This window comes from Falco rusticolus, chromosome 6 (assembly GCF_015220075.1).
Source record: "Falco rusticolus isolate bFalRus1 chromosome 6, bFalRus1.pri, whole genome shotgun sequence".
In the NCBI taxonomy this organism is placed as follows: domain Eukaryota; kingdom Metazoa; phylum Chordata; class Aves; order Falconiformes; family Falconidae; genus Falco; species Falco rusticolus.
Genome location: NC_051192.1, coordinates 72711627 through 72737137, shown reverse-complemented (window position 1 = coordinate 72737137; position 25511 = coordinate 72711627). Strand labels below are relative to the sequence as shown.

Genomic DNA, 25511 nt, shown 5'->3' with positions numbered 1-25511 from the left:
GCACATAAACACGACAGAAAGCAAGCAGAGCTGGTGTTAAGTGACTTACCTGGCGACACCACAGCTTTCGAAATATTTGCAAATAGGCCAACACCATAAGACACAGTGGTGCCATGTATGTTACCAGAAAAAAGCACGTGTGATATATTTTGGGGTATACCTCAGCTGGAAAGATAATTCAAATAAGAAAAGAGCATTTAAATATACATACATCAAAATCACTTTAAGCTAAATTATTTATAAAGGTATGCATGTTTTTCAAACATAATAGGTTATAATGGAAGATATCTCCAATAATATTATGGTCAGAATTGTTTTTTTAATAACTTCAATATAAATTCTGTATCTATTATAAACATGCTTTTATCTCGAGCATCTCCTCTATCACAGTATTGCTTTCATATCACATTATTACTTTAGGTATGAAGTCTTAAGAATTTTTGCTTTTTATGAAATCAGTGAAAGATAGAAAATTCCATTACCTAACAATAGCTGACTAATTATCTAACCTAGGCCATCTTTGTTGTATTTAACAGGTTGTGTAACTGTCTTCAGTTTTAATTCTGCAAAGATTACCATGTATCCCTGAGTAAACTGCAGTCTCTCACCTATAAACAGGATGTAGACTACAGCACACAGGATGCTGATGGACAGAGAGACAGACCTTTCTTAAATCACTTTTTGCTGGCAGAATAAACATGATAAGACTCAGTGATTTATTATTATGATTACATTTTTTAAAATAGAATTAATTTGGTCAAGTGCTCTAAACTTAGGAAATTTCCAAAATTATTTTTGACTCAGCTTTAACAATAATGACTTTGCTACTACTGTATCCTAGTTTCCTGTGTATCTCTTTTCAAAAGACAACTTATGAATGTTATTTGCTTAGAGACAAACATCTTACAAGTGTTGTGAGTGTATAGTGTTTTAAGAATGTTACCTCATAAGCTTCATTATTAGATTTTAGCAGAAAGCGCAGTGGGTTCCTGAAAAACTTGCTTTCACTTTTGTTACATCAAATTTAGTTTGATATTACCAAATGTTTGTATTAATGACAACATTTATGGATGACCTCAGAAAAGGAATTCACATTAAGGAGAGTGACAATACATAGCAGAGGAGAAACTGTGCACCCCATGAGCAGTTCTACTGCATGGTAAACCTAAGTATTGCATTTTGGCTTGAGTAAAGAAGAAATGTTTATGATAATTTCCAGAATTTCGAATGTTTCAGGATGGTAAGATCTGAAACTGAAACTGCATTGACTGTAGTTCTAATTAAAAAAAAAAAAAAAAAAAAAAAAGGCAAAAGGATTTGCATGAGATCAAAACATTGGTAAGTCAAACCTATTTTCTGCCTCAAAGTGACTAAGATTGTGGACCTTATCAAACAAGAAGTCCCTTTGCACACCAGGAGAATCCCTGAGAGTTTGATGAGACAAGGACATCCAAAGACTTGGACCATAACTCTCTTAGCAGGGAAGAGTACACCATCTCATCAGCTTCAGGCTCACCCTCGAACCCACTCTCAAGTCATATCATGCTCAGTGTTGGGCCTGATAGTGTCATCTGGTTCACCAGCTAGAAAAACTTCAGTACCAGGGAAAGAGAAACTTCTTATAGCAAAATCCAGCCCATGTTTGTTGCTAGCGAAGGTAACAGAGACATTGTCATTGACATTTGACAGCTCTGATGGATCAAGGTTCAAAAAAAATCAGATAAGCAGCATTTGGCTCCTTACTTGCTCTAACATCCTGTAGCAAAACCAGCTTACCAACTCTTAACTAGCAGCCGCAGCTACTAGATCCTGTCAATGCCCCTGGGGGAGGCAGACCATTTGGAGCAGGTCTTTTATAATTTATAACCTGGGTTTGTGTATTGACTGATGATCTCAAACTTGGTTTTGCATTCCAGAAAATGCACCCTCACAGCAGTCCTGTCAAACACAGGAATAATAACATGCATGCTTCATAGGTGGAGAAATTAGGGAGAAACTGGAGTAACGTGACTTACTGGGATCACAGGAGGTCAGAGCTGAAAGTACATTCTTTCTGCTCAGAAGGAGGTGCCACCTGCCCCATCAACACTTTGCAGGCAACCAGGCCCCTTTCAGGTAGAAGGACGGTACATATTTAAAAGGCCATCTGGAGTTTATGGCTTCCAAATTAGCATTCCAAGTAAAGTGAAACATTAAATGAGCCTAGCTATCTACAAAGAACTGATGGACCAAGTTGGAGGAAGATCCTAACACTTGTCTTTGAAGTTTAGCCACCTGGAAAGTGCCAGCTGCTAAACATCAAAGGAAACCTACCCTTCCTCCACCCAGGGCAAAGCCCTTTGTAGAACGTTTCCCTAAGAAGCATGACTCTGTTTAGCTTCTCAAGCCAAAAAAAAGCTTTAAAGTTGTTTGACAATCACAGCAGCAAGAAGGAGGAAGGGCTGGTTTGGGATACCATTCATTTATCAAGTGAGTTCCAGGCTCCTTGAATGAGAAAATCAGTCAGTCTATGGTCCTGATGATATATCACCTGCCTGGCTGGGACTGCTGGACCTCTTACTGCCAAGCAGAAGAGGAGAAAAGTGTCTTTGCCTTCAATGGTCACATAATGGACTTCAGAATAGGCAGAGATCGTTCTTAGCTAGAGTAACAATCCCCTTAAGAAGAAATTAATGATTCTCACATCACTGGCAGCTATTTTACAGAAAAGAGAGAAGGGATGAAAAGCAAGCAGGTGGTCATGGGGATTGGACTGGAGTGAGACCCATGTTCCTACTCAGCACCAGTCATACCGTATGATAACTCACCTGATAGAGGATCACTACGCTAAAACAAGCCCCCTTCTGTCTGCTGCAGGGCTATTTTAAATTTTTCTAAAGCTTCCTTCTCAGCATTGTTTTCCAGTCCTGGACAGTTGTTCAATGAAGCAAGACTGAAACTCCAGCTTCTGGATTTTTGCCAGAATTTTACTACATTTGTGTAAATACATATATACATACATGTATACATATACATATACATACAAACTGAAAACAACCCAGACTCAAAAGGTTTTGATATATCTAGCAAATGAAAAATTCCCTTAAGCCATAGGTGCATAATGAAACTGGTACTTTTGACAGCTTCCCTAAGAATAGGGAGAAACAACAAGACTATCAAGTTTGTTGAGCCTTAGTAGAGAGTTCCCAGGTTGTCTAGTCTCAGGAAGATACCTGTGAGGTTTTGGAGTTACTAACATGAAGCAGCAATGCAGATATGAGAGTATACTTTAGAATAAAGCTTAATAAATAGGGATGTTAGGAAGTGGATGCCCATAGCAGAGAAAATTTGACCACACAACACAGTCCTTTCCAAACTATGTTCCTGTGTCAGAGTATTTATAGTTATCCAATACTAAAATTACATTTTCAAAGCTGATATATTATGCTTATCAATTTATGATAGCATCAAGCATAACTTTAGTATTAGCAATATTATTACTTCTTTCTGCATTAAAAAGTCCCACAAGTTTTTCCATAAATTCTGGACACTTGGATAAACAGGATGTATAAACCTTCCTGTAATAATGCAATTTCCAGCTATTTGTTTCCCATAATTAAGACAATATGGTTTTGTATTATTTTATGAGTAGTCTAAGAGGAAATGGAACACAAACTCTTCCCTTTGTTTCCATTCAACCATGCAGTTTTGGGAAAGGATTATCTCCATATTCTTTTTATCATTTCCAAAGGGGTTGGCTAATGCACTTTGGCTAACACTCGTTCTGCAAACAGCTCTAAGAAAATGCATTTAGCTTACTTGGACACATGGTGAACTCATTTTAATATATGTTTCTTTTATTTTGGCACTTTATCATCAAATTCAGCTCATAGCAATTACAGACTATTATGGAACTGTGGCCAACACTGGCTCCTTAAGTGAGTCTGCACAGGTCACATGTTGGAGCCTTCTGCATTCCCAAATAAAATATTGTTATTAGACAGTACTCGAAATGAAAAACCCTCGGCCTAGAGTTGGCAATGAATTTTATATTCAAGAATGCCAGAAGCAATTAAAAAGAAATTGAGCTCCATTTGCAGTCATTGGCAGCTCTCCAGCAGCATGCTTGAAATCTTACTAGTAAGGGTGGCCACTATTTGTTCACCATTAAGGACCCCAAGTGTCACAGTGCTGATCAGACCTTCCTTACAGACACTTGCCAGACGTGTATGGTTTTCAGCAGCTGGACCTAAGTCTGGGTAGGGTACAGTGCTGTCTCCTGCTTTGGCATCTCTGACATTTTCCTGGACATGGCTTACCATCAGTCCTCCATTGCACCTCATGTTTCAGTGACCCTGAGTTCCCAAAATTACAACAGACTTCCAAAACACTTTGGAAAGTATCATTTAGCACCCCCTTTTTGCAGTCCCAACCTTAACAATTCACAGTTTAACATCCTTGGGATCTACAGTGTACACGATGCTGTGCAAAGAATTCATTAGATATACCCTAATCTTAGACAGCATAAATTATATACAGTTCTAAACAAAAGAGCAAACACCCAAATATAAACCCTTTCCTCTAAACTGACTCTCCTATAGGATTCACTCTTGATCTCTTGAGAGTGTGCAATATCTACATCTCCACTTTCTCTTTGCAAATACAGTTTTCATAGGATAATGAATTTCTTTCTCCATCAACTTCCTCGTCGTTAGTTTTCTTTGACTAGTTTTCAATATTCCCCTAGTCAAAAAAGGGAAAACAAAATCCAACAAAAATGCAACTACTTTCTTTGAGAACATTAGCTCTTTACTCCTTCTGGCCTCAAGGCTCACCAGTCTTTTCAAACTGTTGCCCTGTTATCTGTGTCCTTTTGTTCTTCTTTTGGGGGCCTTTGTGATTTCAGTAGAAAAACTGCGTTTTCTATGCTTTGGCCCAACTCGATGTCCTTAAACACTTTCAATTGAATGGAAACTGTAGCTAATGACATTCTGTTCTCCATAGTCTGAAAGGGTTGTTAAGATCTAACTCTTTCCCTCTCTATTATATTTTATCCTCATTGATAATATATGGTTAATTCTACATTTGCAAAGTAATTCCATGATTTGAGCAATCTACTTGTAACTTAACACAAAGAAAGGTTCTTCTGTCAAGTTGCTATGATAAGCTATTATTAAAAAGTGGAGAGGATTATTTTTTATGGATAGCTGAAAGGCACCAGCAGAATAACTAGCAATGATGGTGCATTATCATTACAAGAATAATTCATTAAAAAGGCAGTAGGATAAAAATAGGATTGTTATCTTTCAGTGAAATGAAAAGCATCCCATTTCAGAAAACTAACGTATTTTTAAAACTAACGTATTTTTAATGTAAAATTATTTTCATTTAATGCTCAATATAAATTAAAAAAATAATAATAATTTTGGAGTGTTTGCACCTCATTTCTGAAGCCACACACAAAAAGAACTAAATCTATGAGCAAGTACTTGCCTTTGTTATAACCCTTTCTACTTCTCCAAACATGCAAGCAAAGGCTCACAGCATAACCTGAAGATCAATAGATTTCATTTTGGACAAATACACTTCATCAGAGTAGAGTCTTGCAAACATGTGGGAGTTTTTTTTCTTTTGTATAATGGGTGCTTCAGCTCAGACATATCTGTGGGCTGCAACTCCTTCAGTGCAGCACTGAACAACAGGCATTCTTTAAAATAGTTCCAAGGCTACTACAGACACAGTAGTTTGAAAGCAACACTTTCCTGTCAAGAATCAAAAAGTGACCAATGCAGATCTGTAAATTTTGAGATTGCATTCCCCGATGAAATGCTCTCCCAACTCCCTAATTAATAAACTACACCATTTTCATTTCCTAGATTGATGAAAAGAATCTTTGCTGCAGATCTAACCTTGAAGTGACAAAGGCGTGGATAATTAGTTCTGCAGCCAAAATGAGTGGACACAAATTGTACTTGGAGTGTATGCTGTGAAAGAAAAGTCACATAAATACTGCAGCATCCAGCAGCAGACGAGGATACAAAATTGTTCACAGATGAAGAAAGAACACTAGAAGTAAAGAGCAGATGTGTCCTCTCCAATGAAACAGCAAGGACAATAGTCATAGCTTAACAGAGGCTTCCTCTAACTTACAGACTTTGAGTGCAGCTGTGTCTGCAATGAATGCCAGCTAGCTAATAGCCACCTCTGTCCCCTTGCCTTGTCCCAGAGGACTAACAGGCATGAAGGAGCAAAAGAACAGGGAATGTGATAGCCAATGTCTTCTCATTAATCCCTGCGGAGGCCATTAGCAGAGGAGGAACTTCCAAAACAGCACATGGAAGAGCCCTCAGCAGTTCAAGCTGCTTAAGCTAATTTATCACACTAATTAAGTACAGGTGTTCAGTTGTATTTTATCTTAATTGTTTACAGAACTGGAATCTTCTTCTACAGAGACAGCTCTCAGAGAGAATCTGATTGGGTTTTAGTCTAACTCGAGGCTATTAAATAGGCACCTTTTAGTTATGTGTTTTGGCAAACTTGGCTCTATTTTCCTGTGTGTGAATATCGGTATTACCGATGGTCATTATATCCAGTGTCAGAGTCACAGCATGTAACTCACACGCTCTGTTAGCACTGGAGTTATGCCAAGGCCCACCGGAGTGGAGCCCTAACCATTCAGGTGGGTGGCTAACACCACTTGCTGTGAACAGAGACAAAAGAGAAGTAGTTACTCCCTGGCAACCCTTATGACTTCTTACAGCTGAATTCAAATACAGAACAAGGTAGATTCAAAGTTAATCTGGAAAGGCAGAATTACACTTCTTGGAAAGAATAATTTGTAACTGATTACGTTTACAAAGTTACTTAAATGATCTTGTCCATGACAAATTTCAAACTGTAGACTAACTCACTACCCCATATTGATGACATCTCTGTAAATTCTGAAATGACATTCAATTTGCATTGAAGTCGCAGGAGGTATCTGTAAAGACTAATCAAATATCAGCAACTAGCAAAAGCAATATATCAGGTAAACAGAAATTCTGTTCTTGTGTAGTTATTTCTTAAGGCTAAATACTTAAGTCTTCGTAAACCTGCAATGTCCATTGATCACAGACTTAAATAAGCATAAGTATTTAAGGGGTGGGAACATTTTTGCCCTCCGGGAAACATTAACACGGTCAAGACACAAGCCAGCCTCATTTATTTAAACTTGGTTTCAAATGTACTTTAAGGCTTAGCAATAGAAAAGAAAATAGGATTTCACAGTATTTGAAAAATGGTAGTTCTAAGAAAGCTTATATAATTAGGAACATTTTGTGATATGTTTATATAACTTGACTGCATATTGATATGTCCCAATATTTTTATTACTTTACAGCCGTACAAATTTAGTCTTTATGGTCAATGACACACTCACCTCCCCAATGCTCATCACACACTGTGAACAAGGTGGTTTTATTGGCTAATCCTGGGAACGCACTGCTGCACTCCATAACAATAGCCTGAGGAATCATTATGATGCAGGACACAATCCAGATAATTATAATGCTGTTCCTTGCTCGTTTGGCCGTGCTTTTAAACATCAAAGGGTGACAAATTGCATACCATCGATCCAAAGCAATGCAGCTGAGTGTTAGTACAGACACAGAGACTGAAACTGTCTAAAGAAAAGGAAATATTATGTAAATGTAAATGTCATTTTTTCAGAGCTTTAAAAATTATTTATTGTAAGTTTTTCCCAGAGTTCTAAAAATTATTTATATTTTCAACATAGTTAGGTCTTTATCTGCAATTATTAATTAGAATTTGTTCCCAGAAAAAGTCTTCTTTTAAAATCACTTCATACAGAATTACAACCGATATCCTTATCTCCTGTAGTCCCAGTAGAAACAGGACAATTCACAGTTTAGGGTGCTACCCAAACTGAGTAGGTGTGGCAGGGTCAGATTCTGAAAGAGCAAATTTATGCAACTTAGAATTTGCACAAATTTATCTGAAAAAGTACTTTGAAAACATTAGACAACTAATTAGATCTTTTTTTTTTCTCTGTAGAACAATTATATTTGTTTGTTTTCAATGTTGTATTTGGACACCAGTACCATCATTTTGCCTTTTCAGTTTTCGCAGGAACAATGGAAATTTGAGGTCTCATAAAAAAACCAAAAAAACTAACAACGATTATATTAAGGCAGATTAAGTCATTTTACCTTCCATTCAGTATAGGAAATAGCCTATCACTTTGGTTTTACTCTTTCCTTCTGTATACTAGGTGATCATTTCAGTTACTCTTCAGATTTTCTTCCACCAGAACAGAGGCTTTGAAAAAAAAATTCTGATTTGGATTGTATTGAGTAGGGGACATACGTGCTGCAGAACTGTTGCCTTTGACAATGTGGCTCTTCAGCCCTACAGGTATCTGCTGGAAACATAAACTGTGCTGAAGGCACAGAGCTGATCACCTGCATACATTCAGAGTTCTGCTTAATTCTTTTGATTTATAATGACTGAAAGGCCAAGCAGTTGTCATTCTAGTATGCCCAGCCAGTTCATCCAACCAGGTGTTCTTGGAAAAGGTATTTCTCAATCATTCTGATGCAAATGTTCTCATAATTAAGTCCACTGGTAAATGAGTGGTGGCAATTATTGCTTAAGGCAGGCAATCTGATTGGTTCCCAGTGAACCTGGGTACTTTGATTATTACTAAAGAACACACAGTATGTCACTAAACACATATGAAAGCCCAGACTCTCTTCAGAAGCTTGGATTCTCTGTCCTGGACACTTGTGTAGCTGCTTAGGCTCACATGCACCTAGAGAATAAATGACTGCAACTCTATTTACAGACATTTTTATTGCTTTAAGTCCCTTCTGAATTATTAAGAAAGATCACAAAAAGTGAAGAGCATCAGACAAATGTTCCAGAAAGTGTATTGCCCAAGTCTAACAAGCACATGGATCAAGAACAATGTTTATTAAGCATAAACATTTTCACAAGTGGAATAGTCCTTTAATCGTCAGCATGTGCCCTGAAATATCTATTTCAGTAGCTGGGATAGACTTCTGTAAGATTAGCACTATTAGGAAGATACTATTGTTCTTTCTCTTTTTCATAACATGGGTAATGTGTACACAAACACAGTAAAATAATACCTGTAAGTAGGGAATCACTTTGCAGAGGGGCTGCCCAAAGAACCATGTTTCCGTGATGTCCACTACTAAAGTTGCTGGAAGACAAGTAATTGTGACCAGAATGTCAGCCAGAGAAAGATTCACTATGAAATAGTTGGTAACTGTCCGCATGTGATGATTCTTCCACACTGCAATGCAAACTGAATTTGGAAAGACAAGTTACTGAAATGGAAATGACTTAGGGAATGCTTCAACAGGAAAACACACAGCTTTGCAGAATTAAGGAAATGCTCATGTCCTCTGTTTAGCACAGAATATTTGAATATGTAGTTCAGTGTATGAACCATGTGTTTTCTTTTAGAGTGGGAACAAGAGGGTACGTGTAGAGAGAATCTTAGTACACAAAGAATAGTTCTCCATAGACCATAGCATGGGAAATAATCTGATATGTAAAGCAGCTTACTCTCCTGATAGTTTACCTTCACTAACTATTCACATAACTTTCTTCATGTCTAGTTTAATCCATTGGCTCTAGTCTATGGCAATACACATCTACATTTGTAAAAGGTTACCTTTTTTGTATGATAGCATCATGCTTATTTCAAATTGCTACCACACGTGTTCTTGTAAACCGTACCAAGACAACATCATTTTATAAAATATTTTGCTGTGCATAAAGTATCTATTGCATCTGCAGAGATTCTGTAACAGTTGTCTGGGTAACTGTGGTTTGAAGTAAGTAAATAAAAGTAATATTTGCAGTATTAAGTGCTACGCGTTTTAAAGGTAGTATATTTTTAATGGTGATTACTGTGATCAAAAGCAGGATTTAGCAGACGCTTTACAAGATCAGCCTTTAAAGTTTGTTTTGTATCTTTTCATTTCCCTCTTTCAATTTGAAAGGCTTTTAGAAATGAGGCAAATCAGTCCTTTAAGATGGTTGCACTAAATTTATAAGCTAATACATTAAAAATGCCAAAATTGAGTCTGAGAAACTAGCCTAAAAATAAGGGGTTTACTAACTTTGGAAGTAAAACCCTGAGAGATTGTAGCAATAAATAGCTTTTGAATGTTTTAGATTCAGCCACCAAAAGCTCTTTAAAAACTGATGCACAAAATTTTCCAGAAACACCACCATACTTTTTGTAAGAAAACAGTACAAATCACTGTACATCAAAGGTTCTTCTCCTGTAAACAATAACTCATCCATCATGCAAATCTGGATGAGGAATCAAAGTCTCCTTAATCTGTCAGGATATAGCACTATACTTAATTTAGATACATTAAACAGATCACAGAATGCTGAAGAATAGAGTTAGAAAGGTCCTCAAGAGGTTGTCCAAATCTAAAATGGAATCAGCTAGAGTTAAGCCATTCTGTTATTAAACTAGTGAAAGCAGCTGGAAAAAAAACACACAGACTTTAAGGCACATAAGCTCTTGAGATCAGATGCTTCTTTAGATCGTAAGAAGGATGGTGTGCTGAAAGCTTGTGCCCATCTTCCAGCTGCATCAGTCGATCTAATAAAATATATTACTTCATTCCACAATTCTTGTCTCGTTTAAGTCTTTAGACCAACACAACCGCAGAAAGACTACCACTAAGCCATCACTGGCAAGTTTACATTCTAAAATCTGTTACATTTGAAGATATCATGCCTCTCTTAAATGTGCTGCAGTTTAACTCTCTTCCCTGTTAAAAAAAGAAAAATCTTCTAATGTCTAATCGACTTCTCTTTTGCTGCTATTTATATCACTGTTTTTCCTGCACACACACAGGAATGAAGAGTTTTTTTCCGTGCAGCAATGTTTCACATATGTAAAGATTGGTGTTACACCTTTCCTCAGTTTTCTTTTCAGACTGTACAACTTCAGAACTCTTTTATCTTTTACTCCCAGTCATTTGTAGAACCTCTGCAACTATCCCTGTTGCTGTTCTCAGGACACTCTTCAGGCTGGATTGCGTCTTTGTGGTCAGAATGCTGTGACCAAAATCAGCGGGATACTCATACAAGACCTTACTAGAGCTTTAGCATAAGCTGAAATTATAGCACTTCTTCATGACGGCTATGTTTAGACATTTAGGGGTAATCTAGGCCAGGACGTAATTAAGAAAGAGGGAAAGGCTAGGTGGCCTTCAGTTCCTCTAAGAGGAGGTGATTTTATCAACTACCTTTTTAGGATATAGGCTGCCAAGTTTCATCTATAACCCCTGCTGTGCCACAACAGATGCTCTTCATAACTTCTAATGTGTTGCAGATATGGTTCCAGATTCTATACCTCATATAAATTTAATATTTGTTATATATCCATCATGCTTTTCTAAATGCAAGTTAAAACCCCTCTGCAAAACTCTTTGCTGTTCCTGTACTGGTTTTGGAGGAAATCTCCCACAGTATCCATTTCTTCTATTGTTTTCTTCCTGAATATAGAATTTCAAGTTCTCTTAGCTGTGGCTGCAGATATCTGAAAGGCAAGGCTTATAAATCAAAAGCTTAAAGGAAACATCATATTAATTGTATTTTCTTCCCATTTGGATGATTTAAGTTACCTAATAAGGTAATTATTTCTATAGAATTGCATGATAATTACAACACAACTATCCAGAGCTTTATTACTCTCACTTGGTGCATGGGATTACTACAGTTAAAACTCTGACAACGCAGAGGCAGCACTTAACAGGGAAAATAACACACTGGCGCCCCTCTGGTGTGTTGTTCACAGTTGGAAATGCAATGCTGGGGAAAAAAAACCTGTAAACACCATTTTGCTTTCAATAATTGTAATACTTGACACTAAAAATTTGAAGATTTTGCCATTTACTTATGGTTTGTTCTTTGTCTTGAGTGCAATTCATATTCAAAGTATGGTCCTGTCTTATACTTAGGCTAAAGCTGATATTAAGTGGGAATGTTTTTCTGTACTTTTATCAATAGGCAAAGTTACATAAAATGCTGTTTTAAAAGTTCAGGGTTTAGCTACTTTGTTATCATGCTATGGTTTCAACAGTCCCACATTCTACACGATTTGGACAACTGCATTGTTTTCAGCCAAGGATATCAGTGCCTAAAGGTGCAAGGTTTAAGTAGATATGTACGCTCTTTGACAAGGACTATTCTTATTCCTGTGCTGACCTGTCCGGGGAAACATAAATATTATTTCTGGTAAAACAAATCCATTAAGTTAACAAATGTGAGGTCAATCTCATTGGCAGCAAACTGTATCAGAAATGAATTCATAGCATTTTGCATGTTGTGTTCAAAGCTTTCTATAAGTATGAGCAAATGAAACCTCATGATACCCCAGAGAGCTAAGAAAGTATTATCATTTCCATCTTTGACACAAAGAAAGTGAAGTGCAGAACAGAAGTTGCTAAAGGCCACACAGTAAATCAGACACAGAATAAGAAACTTGGACTCCTAATTCCCAGCTCTACACTAAGGCTTCCAGATCACACTGGCTTAACACAGATGGAATTTAGATGAACTCTGGTACCTCTATTCCTTAGAGAAATGTAAAAGACTATGCCCCTTGCTACTCAGAGAGTAACAATATGCAGGAAAACCAAGGTACAGAAAGTAGCTTTAAATTCCTTTGAATTCTAATCTATGGGGCAAGAGGCACCTGAAAGGTGGAAAAAATAATAATTTACAAGCATAGATAGGCAAGATAATTTGTTACTTTAAATTTCTCTGTTTATGCTTATGTGTTTTGCCTTTTGACCTCATCTGTTCCTTGCAGCATAGCCCATTTTCCCTTCTTTGTAAGGCACACAGCACAAGGGCATCTTAATTAGCACATACTATCATAATCAAGTATCCCAGAAACTTATTCCATAAATGTATACAAAAAACGAGTTTGTGTAAAAAAGCTTTTCAAGAGAAAGTATTTTGAAAAGCAGTCAGCTTTCTCCCCTGCTCATTGCCCTCTGCTGGGTGCAGTGGTGTTTTCAGTCTGCACAAGCATTGGTAACGTTTTCTTCCAGTGCAACGCTAAACTGAGCTGTGAGAATTTGCTTCAAGTTATTTGAATAGGGCAGAATGGTATAAATGACAGGAAGTTAGTTCAATGTATTCTTTTCAGACTCGGTTTCTTTCTGATTCTACTACAGTACGAGGTTATTCAGTAGTCTTAGACAATAGCTTAATTGATATACCAGTGATCTAGCAGATCGAGAAAGACGCTCTAGCCTGTGTTCAAAAATTATTGTCTTACAGGCATGCAAAATAGTTTGACTATGCCACTGAATATATTATAACTAGTTAAGTCTCACAACGCAAGAATTTTGTATACTTTCCACTCTTTCTCCTTGCGAATACATTTTCACCTCCGGCAGTTCTATAGAGTAGTGGAGGCACTCAACTCCCGTATAAACCCTAAAGAAACATCCTAGAGAAAGGAAGCTACATGGAGTGGGAAATGCCATCTGCCTACCCAGAGCAAAAGAGCAGAGCTGTGGCTTTCCACTCAGCTTGGAAAAGAGAAGAAAGAATGAGAAAGGTAGTAAAGATTCCTAACCGGGAGTGTGTTTTACCAAAAAATCATAAAATAGATAATGCCAGCATCAGCCTTCCTAAAAAACCTGCGAGACAACACAGAGTTAACAGGATACCAGTTTAGTAAGGGCACAATGTAGTGCACCAAACTGGGTTCTTCAGACCTCCATCGAAAATCTATGAAATAGCAAAAATAACTCTGAATAAAATCTGTTTAACATTATATGCAAATCTTTAATGCAAATTTTGATGTTCCCAGCTATAAATGAGAATGAGGAAGAAAGTGGAGAAAATGGTATTAACAAAGGCATTGAAGAAAAGAGAATCAAAATTAAACAAAACAAAAAAAAAAAGGTGGGACAGAAATGTAACCCAAGATGTGCTCTTACTGTGCAGTTTTCCTGGCTGCCAGAACTCTACTGGAACCCAATTACCTGCCCAGTGTATTTTATTATTTTCCCTATTTTTGCTTTTATTTTATAAAACCACTCAAAGTTACAGTTAATAATTGCAAATGAAAACATGCAGGCCCGCTTTCACAAAAAGCAGCTATTTTTCTAACGGTTATTGAGTAATCCGACTCTCACAACTCCTTCATCTCACCCCTGGTGCTTGCATTTTCTTCCGCCAGAATCGAGAAGAGCTTCAAGCAAAACGATAGTTGTTCCAAGCTCTGCCACACAGCGTCAGTGGAGGCTCGGAAACCAGCTTGAATTGCCAGGCTGACTGCTCGGGAAAACTCCCGGAGACTTTCCCCAAGCCAGGACAGGTCTGCGATTATGAAGCCTGTTTCAGAGCCCATCCTCCAAAAGTTCACCATCTCCCACCCCCAAAAAAGTCCCCCAGGCAACCCTCAGCAAGGAATAAACGTAACAAACCCAAATCAAAGGTAAGATTTAAGACAGGTGCTTACTAAAGGCTATCAAGAAAGCTTCATATACCTCATTATATTCCTGAAGACAAAACCCCCCTTCTTTTATAGGACAATATAGCGAGTTTGGTGCTTTTCATGTACAAATATAATCCCTGTTGGTTTAGTGTCCTGAGGCATTTTAATTAGAGACTGTAATGGCGTTTATTCAATTAGCATAGCTCATTGTATCTCAAGCTGAATGGGAAAACAATACAAAGGCTCCAGCTGGTACAAAATGCAGCTGGCTGCCTCCTGGAAGATTTATGCTGTCTTGAGCATATTAAACATTGTGCTGCAGTCCTTCTGCTGGTGGGCTGCTGGTTCAGCTGGCAATTTGTTTTCTATATGTCAACCCTAAATCATTTCCCTAACACTCCAGAAGTCTTGTCAATCTCGTATTCAATGGGTTATCTTCTAGTGTAACTTCTTGGCCAAAATTGAAACATCATTTCCATAACCAGCAATACCTGAGATTTATTTATATAAATGAATGACTCTACCTCTTATCTCATTTCTGGTGAACAATAAATCCCAGGTGGATGTAAACAAAGAATTATCATTTTTCATACTAAACTTCAATGATTTTATTTTGCTTTGGTATCACACTTGATGGACTAAAATATCATAATATGTCCAACCAGCAGTCATTTGGAAGAGATGTAGTGACTATAAGCACTGGTCATCAACATTTCCAAACACATGAGGCAGAAAGGTTCTAAAGAGCTCTCTACTCCTTTGCAATATCTTACAATCAGTGATAAAAAGAGGTGTTAAACAGATTTGAGTTACAGATTACTTATTCTCTACCTCCTACCCCCACAAAAAAAATTGTTTCCACCTGGCAATTAATTGGTTCTCCATATGACATTTTCCCCCCTTGTTCTTTTGTGGTGATGACATTACCTACTGCAAATGAAGGTCTGGGTGGTGGGGTGGTGAGATACACAACCCTGTTGAAAGAAAGGCTGAGTAGATAGGCTACCAAATGGGATCCTGGAGAGCTAGACTCCCTGCGGAAAGACTGAATCAATGCATACTGTTGGAAGGAAAAATGCTGTCATTGAAACTACTTTCATTATGAACGATTCCCAATTGAGGATTCTTCTGCTTTAACTTAGGAGTTTAAAAATTCAGTGCCTAAGAGTAAGCTTATTTGTTTTAGGAAGGCTTTCCATAAGTCTTTCAATAACTTTATTGATGATCTTGATTAAGGCATGAGAAGCACTTTAACTAAATTGCAGAGGAAATTTAATTAGGGTTTTTTGAATCCAGCAGCGACAACAAAAGGTCTAAAACAAAGTGATCCCTTCTGTCAATAGGAAGATGGTATCTGCTTCCTAGGCTGTCCATCTCTTACTATTAAGCTGTAGACCTACCTGTTACTTCATTTTTTACAAACTAATCTTATCTGAAAAAAAAATGGAGTTCAACGTAAGACCAGGTTTATGTTGAAAAAGTAATAGAAAGAATGACAGAAAGAAAAGACACTTTTAATACAATGCTTATTATAAAGAAAATACTGAAAAAAATCCTGCAGCTGGTAACAATGCCCAGCAGATAAGAATTGTCCTTGAATAGCGATGCAACAGCTGCAAAGATGGACAATATTCTGCACTGCACACACAAACAAATTACATAGCCTGCCAGTGAGGTGATAAGCTCCTCATCAACAGGACACAGTAGGCATGTCAACAGATTTGAAGAAAATCACAGAAGCATGACAAAAGGAGCAGGTAGTTAGGTCATGCTCCCTATGTAGCACACATAAAAAAGTATGTATGTGTAGGTTCACTTTTTTCTAGTAAAACTCTAGGAAAAATACTGAAACTGTAAGAAATACAGCTGAATGATATTGAGCATATGAAATCTTAAAGTATTTTGTTGAATATCCAGATTCATTGAAATGTCCTAATGGAGAACTGTCTCTCATAAATGACAATGAGAGTCTACATAAAAAAAAACCCAGATAGCAACTAGTTTGCTTTCAGCAATGTATTTTCTGTTATGTTTTCTAGCTACCAAGTGCTGTATTGTACTCAGGCTTTTAAAAGGACATATGAGATGGGGGTTGGGGGTTATTCATGTTCTCCAGCCCACTTCTACATTTTATGTACTGCCTTATTATTATGGCACTAGAGAAGAATACAAGAACTAAATTCTGCTTGCTGGAAGCTTATTTCTACAAATCACAACGGGAATAATAGCACAACCATCCAATTGGCATAAGATTAATTTACTAACTCTGTCACATGATGTAATCTTAGGCAATTAAGAATCTAACGGCAATAGGAGTTACTACCAGATGATCAGCTATGCTTTAAAAACAGACTGCCCAAAATGCCTGGTGTGGTCAGCTCTGGAGGAAGTAAAAGGTAGCATCACACAGTTTTCTTGAGGTAACTGTACTGACTAACACAGACAGATTTGTTTTAAATTGTCCCACCACAGACACACACACAAATCATTACAGGTATTAACTGGCAACCCCGGTTATCTCTGCAGAGCTGGCCATACTGAATGACCAGGTATTTCATAATCATGTTCAATATCCTTATTTTTTCTATAAAAAACCCTACAAAATCCTTACACACACGTCATGTTAGAGATGGAAGGACCATAAATACAGATGTCACACTGCACATGACACTACAGTAAAGATTTCACACTTCACTAGGACTCCATTTAAACCTGTGTGACTCATTAAAATCAAAGTGTGTTTCACAGCTGAAAAGCTGTGCAACTTTGAAACAATATGCTTCAAAAAGCATCTGTCAGTCAGTGTAAAATGAAGGTACATTAGGAAAAATCTTTCCATGTCCATGTCTGTTTCTAATGTAGATGTAAGAATGCCTTTTCTTTAGGCTATATAAAGAAAATACAATTTACTATGCTAGTGAGATGCTATAGCAAATATCTTGCATAGCATACAACTTCTGAATCCATATAATGAATCTACATTGCCGATATAAAATTCCCCAAATTTGGCTAAAATCCTTGCAGTCTTACTGTGCTGAGAATCAGGAGACAGAGCACAGTTCTGTTAGGGCTGAGTGTGCCCCCAGGCTCTGCAGCTTCTGTCCCCTGCCCAGGGTCTAGCTGCTGGCACTGGAGGCCAGCTCTGGTATGGGGCAGCATGTAAGCTGGAATCAGGCTGCTGGGAATAGAGCTTTTGGAGAAAGATGAGAGACACCTCTTTTTGGGGTCACCTCTGCCTGGGAGCTGCATTTAAGCTCAGGCTCTCACACTTAGCTCAAGCAAAGGCCAAGCTGCAAGTATGCATATGCCTTGCTGATACTGATTGTAATCCTCACTCACTGACTTGATTTTCTGACTTAATCTCAGACCTGCTTCACCGCTATGGACTTGTCTGGCAATTGCTGGGAGGTGACTGAACCCTGGTAAACATCACCAGACCTACCATGCTCTCAGGGACTGTGGGACTGTGTTGGTGAGTACAATGCCTTGTCAATCTTGCTGCTGCCCTCAGCTCCTGGCTCTCCTTCCCCTGGGGAACAGTCCATTCTAGCTCTTCTCTGACAAATTCCACTTGTGAGACGTATAGTAAGCAAATCAGCTGCTAATGTCAAAAAGAAAAAAAAAAAAAAAAGGTTTCACTTAACATGCAACATAGATAATAAACAACACTTTAGAAACAAAGAAGCATTCTAAAACCTTCCAATTTTTGGAAAGATAGTGAATTAAAGCAAGAAGTGACAACAGCTTTCATTTTATTTGGTAATACCCCAAAGACTGTCTGAAGAGTACTTCGCTGACCTAAGGGAAAGAAGTGTTAGTCTCTGCTCAGCTATTGGTGGACAGGGCTTTATTGTTTTTAGTGGTCTTGGAGTTGTGCAGCTGCTGAATAGCTCTGCTGAGTTACTTTCCTTCTTCCATAGATAGATGATTCTTTCCAAATACTACTCATGATGCAAAATTAATACTAGGCAGTATATCCTGCCACCATCAAGGATGCACCTGTTTTGGGTCTAAATAGCAGAGCTGGTCTTCAGAACTATCAGTCTAACAGCTTTGATAATGTATAAAATTAAATGGGATAACTTCTTTAAAAGTTTCACGTTTAGGAGTACATCTTGAAAGTAAAATGAAACAAAACCAAAACCAGCAACAGTAAAGTTTGCTATTTGCTCCTAGATAATATATCAAATACATACTGGTGTGCTTTCCCTTGCCCCCCACCCCCACCCCATAACATTCTGCATTGCAAGGGAATTCTGACTAACTGATGACAGTACTTCTGCAGGAGCTGCCTAATAGTCAGCCTTTAAGTCAAAGTTTATGATAGATCAGATGAGAGATATTTTATCAGCAGTGCTATCAACAGAAGAAAGGAAGAAAACTGGATGGCAGAGGAGTCCTAAATTCTTAGTTTCCAAAATGCACATGTAGTATCAGAAGTAGGAAAAATAACACAATCACAACTAGTTACAAATTAAACAAGAGTATGAGACTCCATATGGAAAGGAATATATTTTTTCTCTTTCAATAATGGGTTTTGACCCCTCAGACCAAGCACTTTTCCACTTGTTCAGATTCCAGTCCTCCTCCTTTACCATCAAATGAGCTCACAGCAGAACTATTATCCTTTGGAATGATGTTAGAATACAAGTAGCCAAACTGCTGATTATTTTACTCTGACTGAAAAAAATACTAGCCAAGGATGCTCTTTTTTGTTCAACTATAAGGGCAGCCTCCAGGCAGATGCAACTGTCCTTTCTTTTAGAAGAACTCAAATGGAAGTCAACAGAATTTGTATTAGCATTCATGACATCAAACTTCTCTTGCAGCTCACCTTCTGTCTTGGGCATTGCCCTTTTTCAGATTTGGGTTCAACAGGACCACACGATTTACACTGGGCAGAATTGCTTTTTGACATAAGGAATGGTAAAGGAAAGTAGAGCTGTCCCCTCTCTGGACTCTCTGGTCAGAAAGCATATAAAGTGGAACTAGTTACACATCTGGAGATAAGAATGTAGAAAGAAGAGGGTATAATTTCAAATCAGCTTCAGTTTTAATGCTTTTCTGCTTTCTATGTCTCTCACAAGGATGTGCGTGACTCTTGCCAGTAATCTCCATATTATGGAAGCACTAATGTACTTCAGTTGATACTTGATTTCTTATATAAATCGAGCTCATACATTCTATATCTTAGGTAGATGAAATTCATAAATATTGTTTAATTTCCTATGTGGTATCTTTTTAAAAATGATAAAGCCACTCTTGTTATTATTCATCCAACAGATAATGGTGGTTCTCATGCTGATATTACAACATTAAAGCCCTTTCAGTGCCAGATTCCCCAAGTAATCTGGATATAAATGTGATTCAATGAAACATGCCTCATCTATGGCAATCAGATAGGATTCATGATGATGATGGCATGATTTAAGAGAATACATGACTCCTCATCCGATTCTACCAACACATGCATCTACGGCTAGACCTCAGTATTCACCAGACACCTTAAAAATGATAATAAAGCAGCATTTGAGACAGTTGCCTATTGATAGGCATTCACCAGAACTCTGGAGTTAGAACTATACACAAACCTTTTATTTTCCAGCCCTAAAAAAATGAAACTACAACAAGTAAAAATCAAATGATGCTGTTGAGCTCTATGAGTCAGGCTTTGAACTCTTTGAGGAAAGGACCACAGTTAGGTTTTGTACAGATCTCAGCATGACAAGCAGTTACTATAAAATAGAGAATAAATAGAAGAGCTATCCTGAAAGGAGTAACTCTGTATCAATTAAATTTGGTTTCATTCTGAGTTGGAAAGAAAAGCAAGTGTCACCAAGTTGCATGAGTAAAGAAAGTTTCTAAAATATCTCACTGATGTCCTGCATGGTTTCTTAGCCTTGGAAGCCAGCAGTGCTGAGGACTTTCAAGCTGGGTGCTGGCAGGTTGTGTGTTCTAAGTATCTCAGCTCCTGCCAGCTCTGGGGAGGGATGCCAAGAGGCCCAGGAGCCCAGCGGTGGGACAGCAGAAGCCTGCTTGTTCTGCCTTCAGTCTTTGATCCAACCAAATGATCTCTGCTGTACATTTTGATTTTGATGAACACGTTTCCTGAAGGAAACCATTTCATTAGGAAAGTTCTGACCCATGCAAATGAATAACTTAAATGAGGACTATTCCCATTCTTTACCTGTATAAATAGAGTTAAATGTATGTAGTTGTACATTACTTATTAATCCCTTGTGGTCTTATTGCTGCAACTGATTACTGTGGAATGATGAAGTCAGTAACCAGATACCTCTGTACATCCTAAAAATATCTTTCCTTCTTTATCTAGTTTTCTATTTTCAATCAATGTTCTCAATGCAAAGTTTTCAGATAAAGTCAAACACAGTCAACATACATTCTCCATTAAGAAGCCCTGTTTTGCACTAGGTGTGCAAAGTTGCAAGAGTTTCGTTGCTCTGCAGGGGTAAAGAAATCTTGTGGTGCAAAACAGAGAGTCCTTACACTCAGCACCTATTCTGCTTCTAGTGATAAATAGCAACTTGAATGCAGAACAAAACCTGACAAAGCATACTGATGTTATCACCCAGATTTCAGATTCTCTGATTGTTCATGTAAATATGTCCTAAAAATGTCTTAAACCCTGTTTCTTCTCAGTGACTTGCACTGGCATCTCTAGTGACCAGCTAATGTGGGCACACATGAGAGTCATTGACATGGAGCACTCAAATGCAATAATGAAACTTCCATTCAAATGCAGAGGCTTGCTAATGGTTTTCATTTTGACTGGTTTGTGCAGCAGCTCGGACAGTGTGTGTCAACTCTGCTAATTAAACTGAAAGCTAAATAGCAATGCAGACCTTGTTATGTGCTACTATAAGTAGAATTCCTGCTGTGCAGCTCACTCAAGAGCCCAGTAGATGTCAATCAAATTCAAGCTTCTGATTCTACCCTTGGTTGTTAATTAACTGTCAGAATGCTTCAGTCTATTACTAATATCTGAGGGATGTGCTGTGCCTTCCACTTGTACAGATGTTATTGCTGGGACACAATGAGTCTCTTAATCCCATGTGAATGCACAAATCAAAAGAAGAGGTAGAAATATAATTTTCAGTACCATATAGGGAAGGGAAGGGTCTTTTCTGATTACTTAATTACTATTTGAATAGGACATGGAAAAAATAGAACAAAAGCATTGACTTCACATGCCACATGAGGCCAGCAGCACTCGTCAAACGTAAGCAGAGGAACACACTCCATCATTAAGGATGGTACCATAAAGCACTATTACCCACTAAACTCTCTTTAGAATCACTTCTGCTCTGCTTCGAGAAGGTGCATGACTAAATCCCAGATTAACCTTGAATATACATTTTTCAAGCAGGAGAAATCAGCTTCTCAGAGACTTCAACCTGTGCACTGTTCTGTATCAGATTTTCACTTGCAGTCAAGGTTTCACAAAAATGTCTTTGGAAAGAGCATTAGACCACATCCATTTCTCTCCTCAAAATCATGTGAGCCTGCATCAGTGCAGTATGAGCTTTCCTGCATAAAGATGAGACAGTGTTCAGCTAACGAGCACCTGTACCTGGCAGATCCCACGAACAATTTGCCCTTACACAGAAGCATCAGATCTGGGTGAGGTCCTTGTAATGCACAAAGACAGTTTAAAAAGCAAACTGCTTGAGCAGAAGCAGCCCAATAAAAGGAAAGGTGGGTGGACAGCAAAATGCCAGCTTCCATCCCAAGCAAAAAGATAACGTACACAAATGCCAGGGAGGAACAGCTCCACATCAGCACTGATACAAGCTCTATTTGCAAGTGCACAGAGGGGAAAGCTTTTCTCGTCCTGGCTTCTGGGGGGAGGGGGGGGGGGAAAGTGTAAACAGGGTGACAGTTCCTATAGCTGAAGATTTGACCTTGAATCTTTAAAAGCGAGAGGACAGCTTTTTTATTGAACGGGTGGAGGCAAATACAGGTAGCTTTCCTAAAACAGTCTTCGCTCAAAATCAGAACGAAGGACAGTTTTCTTCCTAAAGTACAGCCTCTTTGCCCGAGCTCCCATTATCTTTACACTGCCTGTCAACCTGGCTGCTCAACCGAGCAAACATGCTCAGGCTTCTGAATAGCTCTAACATAATCTCTTTGGCTGAAAATTCACTGGTTTCGCCAACATGCATACTGGATGTTTACAGGCAGTTAGCGCACCATTCCAGAAAAAAAAAAAAAAATAAAAAAAATAGTATCACCAGTCCGTTGAAAGAAAAAAAAAAATAAAAAAAACCTTGCAAAATTTTGCCTTTGGCTGCAGTCTTATTTGCATCTTGCCTCGGGGAGGCTGGAGAGCTTGCACATGACAGCACTGACGCGCATAAGCGCTTCTGAAAAACATGAATGAAAGACCCGTATGGCGGGGCCGGGCGCGCTGCCGCGCTGCGCCGTTCATGAAAACGCCACTGATGGGAATGAATGCAAATGGCCGTGGCTCCAGCCGAGGGGGTTCTCACGGCGCAAGCGGCTGCCGGCGGTCACACCGCCTTCGTGCTCATTCATAAACGCACAACTGACGAGGACCAGCGCCTGCTCCGCTCACCTGGCCGCCGGCGAACGCGAAGGGCACGGCCGAGGGAGGGAGCAGGGGCCGCCGCGGGCGCGGTCCCCGTGGACACGCGTATGCGGCCACCCCGCAGCCAGCGGCCGGGCCGGGCCGGGCCGCCGCGCTCCGCTCCCCGGCGCCTCCTCCCACCGCGGGGAGGCGATCCCCGGGACGCGGGGCCGCGCTCGGCGGGGGGCGAAGGGGAGCGGCTCCCCTCGGGAGGGAGAGAGGCAGGGCGGGCCGGGGCGGGGCGGGCTCCCGGCGGCCAGACCCCGCTCGTCGCTCCCGCACACCGCCCCCGCCTGCTGCAGTAACCGCTCCAGCACACCGCCGCCCCTGCCCTCGGCCCCTCGCCGCGCGAGGGTCGCCCGCCGCCGCTCCCGCCAGGCAGCCCCACCCCCGCCCGCCGCCTCTTTCACGGATGAATGGGAGCGGGGCGGGGGCGGGCTCCCGGGCGCCGCCTCCCCTCGCTCCCTCAATGGGAGCCGGCAGGGCGCCGCCCCGGCCCCGGCCCCGGCCCCGGCCCCGCGCGCCTCGCCAGCGCGGCCGTTACGCCGCCGAGGCGCGAGCTGCGCACCGCGCGCCTGCCCCGCGCCGCCGGCTGCTGCGGGGAGCGGCCGCCGGTGCCCCGCGCGGGGAGGGCGCCGTCCCGCGTCCGTTACCCCGCGCCCCGCCCGCGCCCCCATCTCCGTCCCTCGGGAAGGGCCGCGCGGTTGCTGCTCCCAGCGCGGCGCCGGGCTCCACCGGGCGGGCTGGGGCTGCGAGAGCGGGCAGCAGCCCCCCGGGCGGGCTGGGAGGCGGAGGCGCCGGCGGGGCGCGTTCAGCACCCCGGCCTGGCGGACAGGGACGGGAGCCGCCGGCAGAGCCCGGCCCCCCGCCGCCGGCCGCCGCCGGTGCGCTCCGCCGGCCCCGCTCCGCCGGCCCGACCCAGCGGCGAGCGCCCGCCGCCGCAGCCCCTCGCCAGCGCAGGGGGAGCGGTACCCAACGGCCCCTCCCGCGCCCCGCGCGGTATTAACTGTCCCCCGCGGCTAGGGACACCCACCGTTCCAGCGGGAGAAGCGAAACCCACCCCCCGTTTGCAGCCGCCATCCGTGCAAACCCCACCTCGGCAAGGGGGAACGGGAAGTTTGGGGGGCGCGACTCACCCAGGACGTTCCCGATGAGCGCCACGATGAAGACGACGATGTAGCCGGCGATCAGCGCCCATTCGTACTCCTTGGGATGCAAATACTCCTTCCAGAGGTACCGCAGGAACTCTTCGTCGTCGTAGTCGGAGGAAGGGGTTAAAAGAGCCTCCCGCGTTTCGTTTAGCTCCGTCCCGGTCGTCCAGTTCCTGCACGGAGGGGAACCATCCTCGGGTTGAATCCCGGACATCGCTGGTGGTTGGTCCGGGGGCTGGGAAAAAAACCCACCCAACAGCCAGACCCTCTCAGAGCATCCGAGCTTTCTCCCGCCCGTCCATCGAGGCTTGTGGCTGCCAGCGCGAAAAGCGGGGTGTGGGGAGAAAAATGACGCGGGAACTTACGGGAGCCAATGCGGGAACAGGCTGGGGCTCCGCGTCGTCCCCAACCCGCCCTGAGCAGCCTTTTTCCCCTGGCCGGCCGGGAAAAAAGCTGGCCAGGGTGGGTTGCGTGCCTCGGATGCCGGGCTGCACCTGCCCTCGCTGGAAAAGTCACGTCCGCTTCGGATCCATACCCCCTCCCTCCCCCCGCCCCGATCTCCAGCCCCGTGCTTCTCCCCCAGTCCTGCTCCCAGCTAGCCCACCCCTCTTCCGAATCCGGTTCCCTTCAGTTTCCCACCCTCTCTCGCACAGACACTTCTCTTTAGACCTTTCTACGTTAGATACCACATATATTAAAGGTATTTGTAGATTAAAGGCAGCGGAAGGCTGCTGTGGAACGAAGCACCGGGTGGAAGGAGCCATGAAAAAACAGAGGCTAACGAGGCTGTCTCCTTTCCGTGCCCCTTTGAAAGCTGGGCTGGGTATGGGGCTAAAACAGAGGGAATAACCCCTAAGACCGCTGAACAGGCAAGCATGGGATTTCACCGGATTTGAAGATCGTGAAAAGCTCATCGTCAGCTTGAGTCTAGGGTGCAAACTGCCTGCAGTGAGGTGGGTTCAAACGTCCAGTTTGGGATCTCAGCACAGCAGCTGCCCCTTAGCTATTCTGAATCGAGCTGAGCTGGCAGAAAGCAACTCAAGAGAGCCCAGAAGTGCTTGTTAAACAGTGATAGGATTCCTGGCTTCCGGTCATTGCTTCTTGAATTATTGTCATACTTTGTTCAGTGTACAGCTCCCAAAAGAGAAGGGGTGAGTCTGGACTTGTCCTGCCCTGACTGAAAAAAACCCCACCCCTTATTCAGGTTATCTGTTCATTTCCTAGCTGAATAATTTATCGAGTCTGATATAAGCACCAC

The 25511-nt window shown here is 41.1% G+C and overlaps 1 protein-coding gene across 1 annotated transcript in view; it reads right to left on the bottom strand.

Moving 5' to 3' along the window:
* HCRTR2 (hypocretin receptor 2) overlaps positions 1–24726 on the bottom strand; it is a 34818-nt gene extending 10092 nt beyond the window's left edge. Inside the window, exons 1-4 of the mRNA XM_037392591.1 lie at positions 24239–24726; positions 9132–9310; positions 7400–7643; positions 50–165 (exon numbers count right to left, since the gene is read on the bottom strand). Coding sequence (XP_037248488.1) covers positions 50–165; positions 7400–7643; positions 9132–9310; positions 24239–24467 — 768 coding nt within the window. The 5' untranslated portion in view covers positions 24468–24726. The remainder of the gene's footprint in view (positions 1–49; positions 166–7399; positions 7644–9131; positions 9311–24238) is intronic.
* Positions 24727–25511: the final 785 nt, after the last annotated feature.